At 38.0% G+C, this 19,451-nt stretch overlaps 1 protein-coding gene across 1 annotated transcript in view; it reads left to right on the top strand.

Annotated features, from left to right (window-relative positions):
- Window positions 1-16,690, top strand: part of Cyyr1 (cysteine and tyrosine rich 1) — a 119,462-nt gene extending 102,772 nt beyond the window's left edge. The window contains exon 4 of the mRNA XM_047564923.1: window positions 14,460-16,690. Coding sequence (XP_047420879.1) covers window positions 14,460-14,593 — 134 coding nt within the window. The 3' untranslated portion in view covers window positions 14,594-16,690. The remainder of the gene's footprint in view (window positions 1-14,459) is intronic.
- The last annotated feature ends 2,761 nt before the right edge of the window (window positions 16,691-19,451 follow it).

The raw sequence follows: 19,451 nt of genomic DNA, 5'->3' as shown, positions 1-19,451 counted from the left end.
CCAGGGATGTCTCCCTTTTTCCTTGACCCTCCTCTGCAGCAGGTGCACTGATTGGCTTTTCATCCTCTAGTGACCTCATCAATCTCCCTGATCGGGAGGTCATGTGACCTAGAGTTGCAAAGCTCCTTAGGGAAGTTCTCTTGTTCCCTGGATTCAGGCTGACTGAGGGCAAGACCCAAATACTGGCTTTTCTTGGCCTCTGTATTTAATCTCAATCTCTAACTTTGATCTTAACCATCCAGCAAGCCAGTCTCACCAGTCATAAAGTAAGAGTGCTGGACTTTAACTTCAATGTCTATGACTTTACAGTTATTTACCCCTTTTATCTTATTGGGGTCTACATTATCTGTCCTATATAATTTCAAGTTAATTTACAGTGTTTGCTCTTGAACCTGTACTTCTGCAAAATATTAATCAGGCGACAGTTAGAGTTTACAAGGAAAATACAAAATGGAATCACCAAAAGTAAAACATTCAGTTTGTGCAATAGCTATCTTGAATTTTGGCTAAGTTATTCATTACATCCTGTTTGAGATCACAGTAATCTTTACAACAAACATCAAACTTTTGAACACAACTTTAAATGAGTTAAAGTCTGGCTTACTTTGGAGCCATTCTAACATGCAGCAGGGTGAGGCAGAGCCTTATCTCAGGTAAGGCAGGGCTCTTCACAAATCTTAGGTAAAATGTTCTAATCCTGAAGCTAATTTTTTCCTCTTTTGCCATGACCAGCATGACCAAATTCTCAAGTTCAGTGAGGGGCAAAGGAGTATTAGAAAATAAAGGTTTATAAACACAGATTTTGAAGATTAAGCTGAGATCAGATGGAGCTCTGTTCTCTGATGGAAATGCAGATCTAAAGAGTTATGTCACCAGTCTTTATATATGTCTTATTATTAGGTTAAAGACTATGTAAGCATTATTCTTTGTTTTCAGGAAAGTTACAGAGACTAGGACATCTACGTAACTTTTCACAGTTGCAAAGTGCAATGTTAGGAGCTCTGTGTAGCTCTCAAGGAAGTCCACTGTCCAAAGTTACTGTAAGGGTGGGCAGGAACCAGAGAAGAGAGCTGATGAAACACCAGTTAGCAAAAGAATTCCTTCCTTCCCAAGAGCTGTGTGCCTGAGATCAATGTCAGAGCTGATAGGACTCCTGTATAGAGCCTCCCCAGGGAGGGTACTGCCACAGCAGTTAGGCCTCCTGTGCCTCTGCACAGGAACACTCCCAGGCACCAGGCATGCCACAGTCATGAGGTCAGAGACCCCAATTTCAGTCATTGTTGTTCCATTTTTGCTACTGTGCATTACACTCTTTCGTAAATGTCATTTTAAGAAGTTTACATATATTAACTCCTGAGTCTATAGGAACATTAGCTAACACAATTTAACATATATCTAAAACATGAGTTAAAGAAAGGTTGAGAGAGCTTTTAACTTTCCTTTTGTGTGGCAAAGTGGCAAAATGCTTTCATGTTTCATGATATTAAACCTTTAAACAAATCAGTCTCTCACTAACTTTTAATAGAACATTAAATGATAGAAATAAATCCCCAATAACATTTATTCTTCTTATAAGTTTAAAATTACCATTACAGACAAGTTTAATTTAAACTTTAAAGGCTTGTATACCTGGAAAATATGAACACATTTAATATATGAAGAATAATGTTTTTAAGTATGTTACTCCATGGAATAACTTTGTAAATTAATCAGATGTCTCTGACAAACACATTTGAGTAATCCCATACATGTCAACTCTAATTCACTCATCTTATTGTAAAAAAAAAAACAAGATATCAGACAAGTGTACCAACAGTATTTGCCATCTCTTTCTTGTTGAAGAAAAGTCCTAGAAAAAAATTGATGTTATACATTTTATAAACATCAACATTTTATTAGTTTGACCACCTAGAAACTTGTGAGTTAATTTTAAAGACATTTTACTTCTATTAGTTTACCTAATTTAAATTGAACCATTTTAAATCACATGAATTAAAAGTATTTGGATCCATTTTTTTTATTTTAAATTTTATGCGCACTTATATTTAACACAAAAGTAAAGGCCTTGTAATGTTTATCTCCATTGCAATGTAACAGATGTTCAAAAATAACTCTAGAGTTGGATAAAAAGAATGATCAAAAATCATTAACCTAGGTATGTAGGATCAAAATTGTGAGCTCAAAAATAAAGCATTTAAGAAAAACAAAAGTCCTAGAAGAAAAATGATAATGGCGATTAATTATAGCATGAGAGAATGAGAAGGAGAAGGTCAGAGATAAGAGGTAAAAGGGAGAGAGAAAGTGTTCTGTGTTGCAGCCCAGGAGAAATTTTAAATGGACACTTTTCTTTTTCCTTGGGTTTGAGACTGGTCTCCCACTGAGCATTCTGGCTTCCTCCATTTACATTTCAACGTAAGCCTTGACTGAGATCTGAAAGGGGCTAACAGGTTCTAGCAGAAACTTGATGCATAGGGCATTTTAACCCTTTTTCCTGGTTAGTAATCAATTCAGGTTTGGATGCAGAAAATTGTGAAACATTATCTCCCACTACTTGTAGGGAATGGGTCTGCTATATCATACTCCTTACTGGGACACATCACTGATGGTTGGACTGGTTACTCCCTCCACACCGGCATATGTGGGACCTCATGGCAGGAGGACTAGGTGGGCTGGGCCGGGGAATAGAAGCAGAAACAGAACGGGGTAGAGGAGATGGAGAAACAGGGGGAGATGGAGAAGCAGGGGTCAGAGGCTCCTGAGGCTGCAGGAAGAGCCAAGAAGCAAGAAAGAAGAGACTCGAAGATAAGGAATCCCTTTCCATCTGCCCACTCGTTCACAGAAGCTGTGTGCCATTATGTGGCCATTTTGGATTGATTATCTAAAGGTATACAAATGAATTTTGATGACTTTAAGCCGGGGGTCAGGCAAAGGGTCCTAAAATGGTCCCGGGGTGAATCTGCCAGAATGGAGGACCCAGATCCCATGTTGGAGACTGATACAGTCGAGTCTGTGCCCCAGCATCCTGAGACCACAGAGTAGTCAGGTGGCGATGAGGAGTCAACCCAGTGATGGTGTCATCACACAAACATCAATGTATGCCAGGCAAAAGCCAAGGAGGGTTGAGGACCTGATACCAGGGTTTTGGAGTGCGAGTGTGAACGTGAAAATGAGCCTCAACCCTGAGAGAGAATCTCTACCATAAAATCAGGAACCCACCCAGTTGATAAGATCCACTAAGGGGAGCCAGCTATAACTATAAAAGTCGTGGCTAGGGGTTAAATCAGCCTAGGGGAACCTGCCTAGGGGAATCACCAATCTGAAGTCCGGTGATGGATGCAGAGCAGAGCAGAGCATCGGGCAGAATGGAAGGTGAGGCTGTGTCTGGGGGGCACTGGGGCATCAGAAGGGGTCCCACTTGCTTCAGTGGAAGAGCCCATCCGAGTCACGGCACCAATGTAAGAAACCCACGAAAAACACGCTAGACACGGGAAATCACATAAGGGAGTTTATTAAGCAAACAAAGTGTCTCCCTGCAGGGTAAGAGAGAAAATGAGAGGAAAAGAGAAAGGACGCCACAAGAGAGAGTGTGAAAAGTGAGGAGGAGAGAGAAAGAAAGTGAATAGGAGAGAAAAAGCAAGAGAAAAGATGGCGGGGAAGCTATCCTTAAGCAGTTGAATTCTGCTGGGCTAACAGGGGACCAATAACGGAGAAGGATACTTGCAAGCTGACTGATGAACCAATAGCTAGCTAGGATGTTCACAGACTGACAAGTAGTTGGGAGGCGGGGAAATGGTTTTAGCGGAAAGGGCGGGGAGAGAAGATTTCAGACTGACAAACTAGGTTGTGATGCAGTGTAAAAGGCGGGGGAGCAGCTTTCAGACTGACAAGCTAGGTTGTGATGCAACGTAAAGGGCAGGGGAGCAGCTTTGTTCTACACATGGGGCACACTCCCATCTCAGAGCTTTGCCTAGGTCACTGCCTCACTCACTTCATTCAACTCTTTGCTCAAGGGTCATATCCTAAATGACCCCCCCCCTTAAGATTCTAATGTGTCTCACCCCGTAACATCCCAGTCCACCTTAGGTTACTCTTTTCTCAGGGTTCTTTTGATCTTCTAAGATGCATATAGTTTACCTAATAACACTATGATATTTACTGTCGATTGTCCATCTCTCCCTTTTGGAATACTAACTCCATTGGGCAGATCTCCACCCTTGTCATTCACCTCTCTGTCTCAAGCATCTAATGCCAGGCTTAGCGCATAGTGGGCATACAGCAAACGCAGCTTGATAAATGAAAAGTGCACCTCATGACAAGACGTGATTTAGTCTTAGATCAATACCTATAGAATTGACCTTAAGTTTCACCTTGGCCTATGTAGCTTTTACATACTATGGAAGCATGCTAGTTAGCTCTTTGTCAATGTGACAAATACTTAAGGAAAACAACCTGGAGGGGGAAAGATTTATCTTGGCTCATGGTTTCAGATATTTCAATCCATGGTCAGCTGCCTTCAAGGCAGAACCATGGAAGAAGGGCATAGTGGAACAAAGTTACTCAGCTCATGGTAGCCAAGAAGCAAAGGAAGGGAAGGGCCAGGGGCAAGATATAGTCCCCAAGGATGTGCCCCCAGTGACCTACCTTCTCCTACAAAGCCCCACCTGTCTATAGTTTCCACTATCTCTCAGTATTCCATTCAGCTACCAATGGATTAACCCACTAATAAGGTCAGAGTCCTCATGACCCAGTCATTTCCCAAAGGCCAATATATCAGAACACTGATATATTGGGTACAAAAGCCTTCAATGTATGAGTCTTTGGGGAACGCTTCATATCCAAAGCATAACAGAGAACAATTTTTTATTTAAAATATACCCAACATTTCAAGAATATCGTTGGAATAATGTAACAATGTTGGGACTAGGATACAAGGAAAAGAAGAGATGAAACTATTTGTTATTCTTCACATCTCCTCATCCACCCTCCTGAATCGACCCATAACCCAAGAGAAGAACAGAGGAAAATCAAACAGAGACATTAATTGTAGAGAAGTGCTCCATAATTAATATTCTAGATATGCATTTGATTGATCAAAAAGAATTTAATTATATTCAATTTAAATCAAATAAATATACTGCTATAAAATATTTTATATTTTATTTTACCTTTCTTCAAATCCAAACTTTGTATCAAACTGGAAGATTAAAAACATCACTAATTTAAAGTGGGGTCACGTTTTCTTAGGTGTGCACTTTGTTTTGTGCCTAGAATCCTGTTTTCACACTTTACAGTGGCATCTTTCATAGTGGCAGGTCACAGCAATTCCAGTAAATGCATTGTTCTGAAAACAGAACAATGCAAGAAACATAATGAACCCCATGCTGGAAGTGTTTCCCCTGCAAAAAAAAAAGTCTAGACCTTCAAAAGCGTAATGTGCTTGATTACTTCTCATTTCTTTCTCAAAGTCACTAATTAAGCTTTTACTTAAAGGATCAGGAAACTACACGTAATAGTATTGACTGCTTTTCAAAATCTTTCATGTGTAAAAATACAAGACTTTCACCCACATTAATTAATTAACCCTGTGATAATTGAGATAACAACCCAACCCATTGTATTGTCTAGTCCTCCAGCCTAGAAGCCAGATAAATGAGAATGTCATTTAGAGAAAGATGCCTTATCCCATGGTGAAAGTACTTACTGGGAACCCTATAGTGAACATTACTGCTCTGCACCTGGGAGAAGAGAATGTCATTCTGCTGTCACTTTTAACCCTTTCCTGGAGAATGACCTTCCCAAATTTAAGCTTTTCATGTCAGCCATTTTGGGTAGAGTAAACAGGAGTCTTCTTTAATTGCAATTATTTTTAAAATAGTGTGAAGGTAAGAATGGTCAAGTTATACATTTTCACTCTTTTCAAAAACCTCAGAGTAAACAAAGAAGAATGATCATATTAGCACTTTTTCAAAAAGTAGGTTTGGCTGATGCACATCCAAAAGAAAATAATGCAGTGAAGTTGTAACCAAAATTGGCAGGTATAAAAATCAAATGCAAACAGAAAAGAAAACAAGGGGTTTCAACACCATCAAGAAAATGGAAGTTCGAAGTACAGTATTGAGTTTCCTAGGACAGAGAGATGGTAGATGGATAGATAATGGAGAAGTGAGCAGGGTCCTTCCTGATGGAAGAGCAAGGATAAATACAGAAGGAAACTATAAAATTGGGGGGAAATTATCCCTTTAAAATCATCACAAGATTTGGAACAAAATCTTTATCAATAGTCACTAAAACTAGAGGAGAATGTTGCCAAAGAGCAAGATATTTGCAGTGCTTAATGTATCTAGCAGATTTATTTTCTCAGCTAATAAGAGGAAAAAGAGTAACTTCAGATAACATCTTGACCAGGTTATCAAAATTAATAGCACTGTGGGAGGACACATGGATGTCTTACAGTACATGTCTGTGGTATTCTGTGAGTTCACAGCCTGAATCTTAGCATGAAAAATGTCTGACAAATCCAAGTTGTCATTGACCCAGAGACAAAAATAAACAGCACCTATCTAGGAGAAAAAGAATCACAATTCAGGTACACTGCATCAGGTCAGCCCTTAATAGTGTCCCGTAAGGCAGGTGCAGGAGAGATTTGATAGGGGATTACCACAGAAAGCTGTTTTCAGGGGCAGTTCATTGGCCAGACAGGAATCCTAAATTGCCAACCAGTTCTGATTGGCTAGTTAACTGGGGCACTGCCAACAGAGTACTAGGGACTCTGACTCCAATTGTTCATCCAGTCTACTGGAACCTCTGTGATTTGATCTTTAGCAGTGTTAGTGCAGTTATATCGCACTCTCCCAATTCCTGTTAGAAAGTCTTCATTTGAGTTACTTCATTTTATTTTACACTCTTTAAAACAACTGTCCTGTGATCTTTAATATCTCTTGGAAATACTTCATTAGAGAACAATGCTCCATTTATCTCACTGAATTCAGAAACAAAGGCAAACTTAGTACATTACTAAGGAACTTAGTACATATACACAGGAAGACTTCTGAGTATTCACCAAATCTCTTTCAGACCCCAAATTCATACTGAAGATAATTCCTGTGTTTGTACTTAATATGAAAAAAAAAATGTCCAACTCCTATGTGACTTTTTTTATACATAGAAAATCCATACTGGAGAGGTTCTCTGTAATAAAGTTGTGACTGTGAGCTCAACAACACAACTCATACTGGAGTAAAACAAAACAGATGGAATGAATGTGGTTGTCTTCACCCAGGCAAGCTGTTTCAGTCACCTGCTTTGGAGAACTCAAACATGAAGTAGGAAAACTTTCTCTAATATCATATTAATTGTATGTACAGAATCAGTACTGTAGATAAATTTATGAATGTATTGTATGATGAAGTAGAGATAGCAAATACAAAATGTTTGAAGTGTTTTGCCATACAATGGGTCAAGAAAAGTGGGATGGACATGAAGTCAGAGGTTTTTGGGCTTTCCATTAGTTAATCCAGATCATGGTGTCTGGTTCCTCTAATAAATACACTGATGGGAAAGGTAAAGGAGGAAACTGATAAATGTTGAAGGTAGAAGGGATTATTGAAAATCAGGGTCCTTGAGAATGTGGAAGAAGAGGATCCAACACCCTGTGGACTAGGTAGCCTTGGCTGGGGTCAGAGACAGTGCATTAACTATCACAGAGGGAAGCAGTTCATAAGTGAGGTCATCGTAGATGTGGGGATCAGAGGATGAAGATCTTCCCTTCTGCTGGTGCCTATTTTTTCAGTAAAATAAGAAGCAAGTCTTCCTCTTAAGAGTGAAAAGGGTAAAGAACAAAGAATAAAGCATGAAACTCATCTCAGAAAAAGAGGTGTGCAAAATGCCTAAAGGTATATGTAATTTCGAATCCCATACCAACAGTCACCACACTTAAGAAAATGGTCATTTATTTAAAGTGAGATTAGTCAGGATGATTACACTTTGTCTCCAGGCACATTAAGCTCTTGGATAAAAATGCAGGGTAGCCAAAATGTTGGATTTAATCAGGGATAGGGTCCTGCCAGGCAGTAAGGAGAGAAAGAGATAAAGTCATTGACCATAGATGCAAAGGAACCATCTTAGTGATGAAGCACAAATCTAAGGCTGAATGAAGAACTTCCTGAAGATGGCAAAGAGATGACATAAATTTAAACTGCTTTAAAATCACCACCTGTAAACTGGAAATTCAAGTGGAATCCAAGTTGTGGTAGAATGGATGTTCTAGAAAGAGGAAGGGTACTGGTCAGATTTATAAAATAATGATTTACAAAACAACACTGTTATTACTAATGATATGGATGAGGAAAACACTGAAGGCAAAAATGTCGGGAACTGAAAGACAGGCTTACCCAGATGTTGAAATGACAGAGAATGATGAGGGTATGGAAAGAAAGGTGGACCAGATGCTAAGTCTCCAGTAAATAGGGGTTTGGAGCGGGAAGGACTGGAGACATCAATAAAAAGAAATAGAAAGCAGTGTAATCTGGTGGCATAGTGTTACAAAAGAGCTCAGATTTTTAAGAGGGAAAATAGATAATAGTTTGAAAAATAACTAGGAAGATCACAAATACTTTGAACAAGTCCCGACCCTATAGATTGTGGGATGTGGGAGAAACAGCAGTCCCCGTTTGACAGTGCTACAGAGGAGGCCATCCTGTGGTGGAAAATCAGATTTTAGTTAGAGTAAACAGGTGGTTTGGTTGTTCACTTCATCCCTGAGAGAACTGTCTCATGCAATCTTGTCCCTTCTCGAACCTAAAAAATCTTTTTAGGCCTTTCTCACTCTCAGCAGTTGTCTTCTCATCACATCTTATTTCCCAGAGAAACAGACACAATCAGAAAAGGACTTCCTCATGTTCTGAGCTAGAATGGTGAAGTAAAGAACAGGGACACTCGGGACACACAGGACACACGGTGACAGGTTTTGTTTTCCACTGAGCATGGTCAAATGGGTGGAGGAGTTTTGGAAAGTTAATCAGAATAGATGTGCAGAGGCTTCCTGGTTTAAGTCTACAATGAAGCCTGTTCTGGGAGATTGTCCTTCTCCTGGTGACAGAGAGATGTAAAACACAATAGAACTTTTCTTGATGTCATCTGAGAGGAAGGAAAACAATGGGTCCTAATATCTCTCAGCATCTTGACCATTGTGGAGAAGAAACAGGAGGTACTGTTTGTGTGGCTGAGCCGGGCAGGAGGGACCTAGGCAGGAGCTGTGTGGGCTTCTGTTTAAATCCTCTGCTCTGGACAGGGCTCAGGTGAATTGGGAAGAGGGGGAGCGGAAGAGTGGAGGAGGAGATCTGCACCTAGCAATAAAAGCAGAAATTGTCTTTAAAAATAAGATGATATTCACAGTCGACCAGACATTAAAACCATCTAATATCAGAAATAGTTAAAATGAGGCATTTTTTGGTATAAAAACACAACTTACTCTTGGAACACGAACTTTATGTTAGGATTTTGCATATTCTAAAGTACACAGCAAAACAGTGAAACTTGAGGGTTATTTGATAAGGCCACACTTAGGTAATTTGACTTAAGCAAAACTTAAAAACTGAGAAAAAATAAACTTTGATGCAAAAAATATATATAACTAATAAAATAACAAATGTAAAGCGGCATTAAACACATTAAACATACATGGATAAACTCAAAATGGTTATGTATCAGATATCTGAAAAATAAGGTTCATGTTTATGCTTATAAACAACATAGAAGAAACAATGAAGATGAAAAACCACTTGTTATACACAAGTTTTAAACTTTAATATGGTAAGGTGGTAAAAATTGCATAATGAAATAAACTATTCTGACAAATTATCCTTATGAGAAAAAGCATGTAATTTTGTATGCTTATTTATATTTTTTTACCTTAATTATATCTAATTCTAAGCTCAGATTACAAGTTATCAGTCCAGAACAAAAATTTCACCTGGTATGAATTTTTAACGGCAAACTTAATGTAAAATAATGTGAACCCTAGCTATTATCAATAAAAGGACAAAGTAAAATAAAGAGCTGTATTTCTTCTAATTGAAATAATTCCTTTTGAAAATAATATCAAAATTATGCTCTAAACATAAAATTTATGTTATTTCAGCCAGTTAGTCAATTTCTGGAATTTTATTCTAAAGAAATCATTCAAAATAGTCTCTGTTCAAGAAGATATCCATCACACCATATTTATAATAAGAAGCACTGATATACTTTGAAGCTCCCCCAACATGCTAGATCCTTCAACTAATTTTATCTAATGGAAAATATGTTGAAACATATTGTTTTAGCAAGATGACAAATAAGGCAGAGGCTTTCAAACATTTTCGACTGACATGTACAATGATATGTACATTTTATACAGTGACCATTGTATACACCTGCTCCTCACCCCTACCCCACAACAAATGTAATGGTAACAAGAGTTTTAGGTGCAATACCTTTTAGGAATAATGTGCTAAGATAGTTTTCTCTTCTCTTCTGCTCTATTTCATTGAAAATGAAAAGTTGATTGCAATCCACTGAAAAATTTTTTTAAAAATCAGTATTCCTACCAAAAAAAAAAAAAACGAAGAATTTTAACTTTAAAATAACCGAATGATCTGTGGAGTCTTATGCAACCATAGAAATAAAGTCTATGAAGAATATGTAGCAGAATGAAAAGGACGCAATGTAAAATGGAAAAGCATTTGGCATTGTATGTGACTACAAAGATATAAATACACATAAGCAACTGGAAGATAGCATCTAAAGGTCTTATTTGTTAAATTGAGATGACAAAATCCTGAATGATTTTCATCCACTTAAAACTCTTCCAAAATCCTTTGTGGGTAAATAGACAGAACTGGAGAACATCATGCTAAGTGAAATAAGCCAGATCAGAAACTCATGGATCATGTGTTTTCTCTCCTATGCAGAAGCTAGAGAGTAAAAGGTATTACAAAGCAGGGAGGGCTCTCATGAAAATACAAGAGACTTCAGTAGAGGAGAGGTAGGAGACCAAGGAGGAGGGATGAAGGGACTAACTGTTATATCCATGTCTGAATATACCACATTAATCCCACTTTTATGTATAAGTTTAATACACCAATGGAAAAAAAAATGTATACATGTAAGTAAATAAAAGAAAGACCAGAAGAGTAGAGAAAGGGGACCTGGAGCAGAGAAGGAGTTGAAGATGGAAAAGGGGACATACTGGGAATGAATTGGAGTAAATTAGTTGCGTGTATAAATATGTCACAGTGAATCTCACTATTATGTATAATTATAATGCAGTGACAATAACATTAAAAAATGTTTTTCTATACAATAAATTATTTGATATTTATTTTAAAAACAAATAAAATAATGTTGAAAAGTTTTGATGACACCATGCATCTTCTTTAGAGATAGCGGTCTGAGTGGGTGAATATACTGAATTTCTCCTCTGAATTTTATAGTATCCCTCCATATTTTTTTTATATTGTAGATAACTATATCTGACATGGCATAAGTTACCCTACTTATAGTAAAGTCTTATATATTGGTTATGAAAGAGTTTCAAAGACCTCAGATCTCCACTTCTTCCACACATTTTTCAAAGATTACTTGACCTATAAAAAAGAACAAAACCTCTTAGGGTTAATCAAGAATTCTATAATTGATACCTTGAAAAAGTTTACTTCCCAGTACAACCTTGTTATCAATAAGATAGATAGCAAAGTCCACCATTATACAAGTGTTATTTGAAAATGTCTTCCAGCAACTATTATTATAAAAATGTACCATCTTTATTTCATAATGAATAGTCCTTAAAATTCCGTCTTTCAATATTATATTATTACTTTATCAAAATTCAAGGTTATATGAATGAAAGACCACTGTTTCATACCAGAGAGGTTCATGTCCAACATAGAGCTGTGTAAACCCTAAGGATTCTCATGCAAACATTCTCCAGCAGTTTTTGTGTAGTTGACCCATTGTGACTGCTTTGCTTTGGATGCATTGACACACACCAGGAGTCCAACAGAGGCTGATGTAGAGCCAATCAGCAGGTTAAGTCAGAGTGTGCTCCTTCGGCAGGAAGGGGAACATCCTCAAACAACGTAGGGCTGCACTGTCAGAGGAGCTGTGCAGTGGGCGTCCAACTGAAACCCCCACTGTACATGGAGGCTGCAGTGTTTGGATAAAATTTTTAATGAACCATTTTTCTCAGTCCTCCTAGATTTAATGCAGCCAACGAGTCAGTGTTAAGTTCAGAGGGAAAGTGTGTGGACTCCACGGCAGGTATTCCACAGTGTTGTTAAAAATGGAGCTTAGAGTAGCACAGGTTGAGGGAGTATTGAAAGACTGAAAGCTACTTCACCAGTTTCTTCACAGAGCTGTGTCCTCTGCTGAAAGCCCTCTGCCTGCTCAGTGTCCACTAGGGACTTAGCAACAGGGCTGCCCCAGGAAAATCCCACTCAGTTCTCTGACTCGTTCTTCCCCTTTCTGCAGGTGACTCAACTCTGCTTCCTCATATCCTCCGACTATAGGGAGGTCAGTAAATTGTTCCATGTTCAAGCACTTGGCAAACAGAGGCAAGCCAGAGCAACCTAGGAGGAAACATAACTTGGCATCGGCCTAGCAGTTGAGGTCCCATGTTTGTATATCTCTGTTTAGCAGAACATGGTTAAGTTCTTATTAGAAAGAGCAGAATGAAACAGACATTATTACCTCATGTACATACATGACTGCATGACCAATGTGATCCCACAATATGTATAATCAGAGAAATGAGAGATTACACTCTATTTATGTACAATCTATCAAAATGTATAAATGCATACTACTGTCATGTACAACTAATTAGAACAAGTAAAATTTAAAAATTAAAGAAAGAGCACAATTTAGAAGACCCTTAGAAATATGTATATATATTTCGTGTTGCATTCTAATGTTTAAGGCTTAGCTATTTATTTGCATTATCAGGACACTAATCTTGAGATTGAGGTTGCTATCACAGTAACCAATTAAGGCATGTCGATTTCCACATACAGCCAGGATCCTGAGGATGACTCAGCTTCTGTCATATCTTCAGATTGGCTGCTGAGGGTTGCTCAGCTGTTGCAGAGTGATTAATTTCTCAAAGACCTGGATGAAACTCAACTTAAAGCAGAGTCTTTCCTCTGGTCCTGGAGACAGAATTGAGATCACTACAAAATAGACACATAATCATCATAAAGTGTTGTGATTTTAAAACATACTAATATGCACTATAGTAAATTTAAAACAAATTTTCAAATATTTAGAAAATTAAATTCATCATTCCCAAACCTGCTTGGCATTAGATAGAGATAGATAGATGATAGACTGATAGATCAATTGATCAATCATAACTTTACCTCTTCTTTCTCGCTCTCACCCTTTTTTCCACATACTTTGGTATCACCTAATCACCTAAGCGCTCAAACCACTTGGCTGCTCAGGGCTTTTATGAGTGTTTTCCCCTCACTGTCATGAGTCCCTTGTTATGGTTTGGATGTGAAGTGTCCCCCAAAAGCTCACATGTGAGACAATGCAAGAAGGTTTAGAAGAGAAATGGTTGGGTTGTTAGAGTCATAACCTGATCCGTGAATTAATCTCCTGATGGGATTAAGTGAGTGGTAACTGAAGGTGTGGCTGGAGGAAGTGAGTCATTGGGAGTGTACCAGTAGGGTATATATTTTGTACCTGATGAGTGGAGTCTCTCTCTGCTTTCTGATCATGATGTGAGCTGCTTCCCTCTGTCACACTCTTTCCCTATGATGTTCTGCCTCACCTTGAGCCCTGAGGAATGGAGTCTGCTGTCTATGGACTGAGACCTCTGAAACTGTGAGCCCTCAAATAAATGTTGCCTCCTCCCCAATTGTTTTGGTCAGGTCTTTTAGTCACAGCAGTGAAAATGCTGCCTAAAACATTCCTGATGTATGCTGTTAAATCAGTTCGCCTTTTCTTCAGCTTTCCTCTGACCTTGCTGCTGAAACAATGAATGGTCTTCCCAAAGCATATTCCCTAACATATTCAAAAACATCTCTGATAACTCTGCATTGCACACCACAAAGACACTCAGAGCCTGCCGTGATAATGTAGCCAGACCTCCCCGTGTCTCCTTCACATGCATCTTGCTTAAACAACATGCTCTCCTGCTTCTTTGCTGTGGGTCAAACTTGAATTGTTCCTCATCTTTTTCTCTCTTTGCCCCTCAGCCATACTTCCCAGGATCTCTCCCTCTGCCACCAATTCTGAACACCTGGACCTGTGCCACATTTCACAATACTCATCCTTTCACGGTTCATATCCTTAACCTGAAAAAATTATTTTTCAAACAAAAGGTATGCCCCCTCCCAAAGTATCTAGTCCAGTGGTTCAAGTATGGCAGACACAAATATTCACCAAATGCCTGATGGTCTTTTCCTTTTCTTTTTCAGTGCCACCCCCGCCCTATGGTTATGACCACGAGATGGAATACTGTGCAGACTTGCCTCCTCCATACTCCCCGACCCCACAGGCCTCAGCACAACGTTCTCCACCCCCTCCTTATCCTGGACATTCAAGGAAATAATCTTTCTCCTGGAACAGAATATGTGTCAATCAATGATCTTGCCTAGATTAAATGCCTCTACTCAGAAACAGGCAGGAAAGGATGGCTCTAAGGAAGACTTTTATGGGTCAGATACTATTGCTGGTGGAATGTCTGTATTAAAAGACACAGGGCTCCCGCCCTGATCAGAGCTGACCCCATGTGGAGCACTATGCATAGTTCTTTGGAACCACATTTAAGGGATCCACTGAAGCACATTCAGAGGAAAGGAATGAGAATGAACTTCTGATAATTGTTGTTTAAGGACTAGAGGAAGGAAGTTTCAATATTGATCCTGTAAAAGAGAAGACTGTCATAGGACAGGAGAATGACCTGGACTACATAAGCCAACAGCTTTATTCTAGGTAACTTTAGAGTCAGAACCAGAATTGCTCATTCTTTCCTTTATCATGAAATGTATACTGAGTACCTGAGGCCTACTCTGTGCCTGGCACTATTCAAGGCACTGGATGTAAGTTGCCAGAAGGGAACTTTGGTTTTAGTACAGGCATACCTCATTTCTCTTTACTGTGCTTTGCAGATATTGTTTTTTATGGAGTGAAGGTTTATGGCAACCTTGCATTAAGTAAGTTCACCAGCACCATTTTTTCCAATAGCATGTACTCACTTCTTGTCTCTGGGACACATTTTGGTATTCTTACAATATCTCAAGCATTTTCATTATTATTGTATCTATTATGGTGATCTGTGATCAGTGATTCTTTGATGTTACTATAGTAGTTGTGCTTGGATGCCACACACTGTGCCCAAGTAAGGCAATGAGCTTAACAAATGGGTAAATATTGCATACATTCTGAATGTGCCACCGACTGTCCCCTGTCTCTCCCCCTCTCCTTGGGCCTCCTTATTCCCTGAGACACAAAAATTTTGAAATTAGGTCAATTAATACCCTATGTGTTTAAGTGAAAGGAGAAGTCACAGGTCTCTCCTTTTTTGTTTGTTTGTTTGTTCTATTTAGTTATATATGAGAGTAGAATGCATTTTGAATCATTGAACACAAATGGAGTACAACTTTTCATTTCTCTGGTTGTACACAATGTAGATTCACACCATTTGTGTAATCATACATGTACATAGGGTAATGATGTTTGTCTCATTCCACCATCTCTTCTTCCCTCACACCCTCTCCTCCCCTCATTTCACTCTACATAATCCAAGGTCCCGCCATTCTTCCCTTATCACCTCCCCCCGCCTGTTATGTATCAGCATTTCCTTTTAAATCATGCACTAGAAATGATTAAGTTTAGTGAGAGGCATATAGAATGCAGAGACAGGCTGAAAGCTCAACCTCTTATACCAGTTAACCAAGTAGTGAATATAAAGAAAAAATTCTTGAAGGAAATTGAAAGTGCTACTCCAGTGAACATATGAATGATAAGAAAGAGAGGTAGCCTTATTACTGGTATGGAGAAAGTTTTAGTGGTCTGGACAGAAGATCACACCAGCCTCAGCCTTCCTTTAAGCCAAAGCCTAATCCTCTCATCAACTTGATGGACTTCGAGAGTTGAGGGAGCTACAGACAGAGTTTGAAGTTAGCAGAGCTTGCTACATGCGGTTTAAGGAAAGAAACCATCTGCATAACAAGACAGCACAAGTGAAACAAGTGCCAATATAGAAGCAGCAAGTGATCTAGAACACCTAGCTCAGGTAATTCATGAAAGGACTAAACAAATTTTATTCTTAGTTTTTTAAACAACATATTTTCAGTGTTGATAAAACACCCTTGTATTGGAAGAAGTTGCCTTCTAGGACTTTCACAGCTGTGGAGAAGACAATGCCTAACTTCAAAGCTTCAAAGGACATGATGACTCAATTTTTTAAGGACTAATACAGCTGGTAACGCTAAATGGAAGCCAGTGCTCATTTGCCATTCCAAAAATCCTAAAACCCTTAAAAAATACTAAATATACTGTTCTTGTGTTCTATCCATGGAACAAGAGATCCTATTTATAACGTGGTTTATTGAATATTTTAAGCCCAGCGTTTAGACCTACTGCTCAGAAAAAAAAAAAAAATTGTACAGAAAGCACTTGAGCCAAGAGCTCTGATGGAGATGCACAGCAAATTAAAGTTGTTTTTCATGCTTGCTAACACAAAATATATTTTATATCTCATGGATAAAGGAGCAATTTCTACTTTTACATCTTGCTATTAAGAAATACATTTCTTCATAGGCAATAGTCGTTATAGAAAGTTAGTCCCCTAATGGATCTGGGAGAAGTAATGGAAAATCACCCAGAAAAAATTCATGATTCAAGGAGTCATTAAAATCATTCATAATTTGTGGGTGGAGGTCAAAATATCAATACTAACAGAAGTTTGGAAGAGGTCAGTTCTCATAGATGATTTTGAGGGTTCAAGACTTCAGTGGTGGAAATGTGGTCAAAAGAGTGAGAGAGTTAGAACTAGCAGAGGAGCCTGAAAATGTGACGCACTGCTGTAGTCTCATGATAAAACTTCAGTAGGTGGGTAGTTGCTTCTTATGGGTGAGCAAAGAAAGCAGTTGACAGAGGTGGAATCTACTCCTGGTGAAGGTGCTGTGAAGAACATTGTTGAAATAACAACAAAGGATTTAGAATAGTACAAAAAATTAGTTGACAAATTAGCAGCAGTGTTTGAGAGGATCTACTTTAATTTTGAAAAAAGTTCTAATGTAGATAAAATGTTATTAAGCAACATCAAATGCTACAGAGAAATCTTCCATGAAAAAGTCAGTCTATGTGGCAAACTCCACTGTTGCCTGATTTTAAGAAATTGCAACTCCTCACCCAAACTTCAGTAAACACCACTCTGATTTAGCCAGCAGTCACCAAAGTTGAATTAAAAATCCTCTGCCAGCAAAAAGATTATGACCCACTGAAGTCTCACATGATCCTCAGCAATTTTAGCAATATTTTTCAGACATAATGCTATTGCACAGTTAGACTCAGTACAATGTGAACATAACTTTAACATGCACTGGGAAGCCAAAAAATTGCATGAGTCACTTTATTGTGATATTCACTTTATTGTGGTAGTCTGGAACTAAACCCACAATATCTCCAAGGTATCCCTCTAATTAAAAAGAGCATTTAGAGCATCCTTATTGACAAGATTGCTTTGTAAAGTCTCCTTATGAGGACTTCAAACAGAACGTAGTATATGTTCTAGAAAGGATGTCTAAATCAAATGGTAGATAGGACCATTGGACAACCAAAAGTTCTGCTTATGTTTTTTTATGCAAGTGAATTCCTATGACTCTAAAAATAAAAGCAACAATTGAATCTTACATATTTAATTTGAGAGTTAAAACACAACCATAGAGACTCCACAGCTGCTAAAAGTCAAGCAGTCTTCAATGTTGGCTACCACCTCCTGAAAATCATCTGACTTTGGACAGTGGATTATGACAGGCTTTTCCAACTCCGGGGGAGAAATTGTACCAAATTCTACAAAGCAACAAAAACTTCACTTTAGAATAAAAGATAAGAAGTCAAATATTCATCTAGATTTTATATCAGATAGCAAAATCTCATAACTTAGCCATGAAAATATACAACAGACTAACAAGAAGAAAAGGGAAAAAATAAAATTTGAGTTACCTTCTGTGGGAATCCATTTAAATGTAACTGAGACAAATTTATATTTCTCTTTTGTAAAACTATGATTATATATTCTCTTGAAATAGTTATATAGCTAAATGGAAAAGGATAAGATATTGACATCACATTGTTGCCTTTTACCAAAATGTAAATTTTATGAAGTGCCTACCTTTAGCTGTAAAAGCACTTAATAAATAATTTAAATGTGCCATATTTGGCTGGAAGTGACCTTAACATTTATATTTTGTATGGATCTTTTCATGTATTTAAAATTGTATACTGAATTTTGGGGATAGATGATAGGACTTTTGTGTCAGAATACAATTAAACCTGCTTGATCCAATATCATCACCATCGTTTGTGAAATTCCAAATGATGCTAAGAACTTTGCAAAATAAAACAATCAAAGGATATTCCTTAAGATATAAATTATAGTATCTGCACTCATAGTTAGGAAACTTAGTAGTTAATATAAGTGGTTATATAATATACTTTCAAATATCTATACTGTAAATACATTGATCTGGCTAAATATAGTCTGCCAATGAGGTTTAAAGGCTAGATTTGTTTGGAAACACTTGCCTGATTTTTAGGCACAGATGATTTTCTTACTTATTAAGATACACAGCATTCAAGAGTTCTAGTCTATTCTAGTGCGAGATTCCCTGACTCACTGTAGTATTTAACACAATGTTAGTAGCACTTATGTTTTAATTTATTTTTCCTCTGCAAGTGCAATCAGATCCAATTACACTGCAGCTATGACACTCAACATTCCAGGGTCTCCACAATTTTGCAAATGTTGATTGCAAGTACACTATATATTCCTGAAGAAATCATGGAGAGGAAAAACCATTGGAAATTGAATTTTCAACTCTTCTGCTATTGTGTACTTCTGTGTTCTACAAATACTGTCTATTAGAGCCCTTTCACTCCATACCATCTCTCCTGTGTTTATGCCCTTCTTAAGGGATATCACAAACCCATATTTCTATGATAGATGAGTATTTTGACTACTTGTGTTTAGGGTAACAATATCAAAAATGTGCACCTTATAGATTTTTGAAGTTCACTGATTATTTTCACAGATGATGCAACTTCAGAGGGAAACAGTAAGTGATGTGAAAGCTCTGAATTATGGTGATTTCAAAACTAATGTTATTTGCTGTGGCCAAACTGTTTACAATAAGCAATAAAATGAAAGAATCCATTATAACCAGGGTTATATTTTAGTTGTC

Source organism: Sciurus carolinensis, chromosome 9 (assembly GCF_902686445.1).
Source record: "Sciurus carolinensis chromosome 9, mSciCar1.2, whole genome shotgun sequence".
Lineage (NCBI taxonomy): Eukaryota > Metazoa > Chordata > Mammalia > Rodentia > Sciuridae > Sciurus > Sciurus carolinensis.
This window is presented reverse-complemented; position numbering and strand designations above follow the sequence as displayed.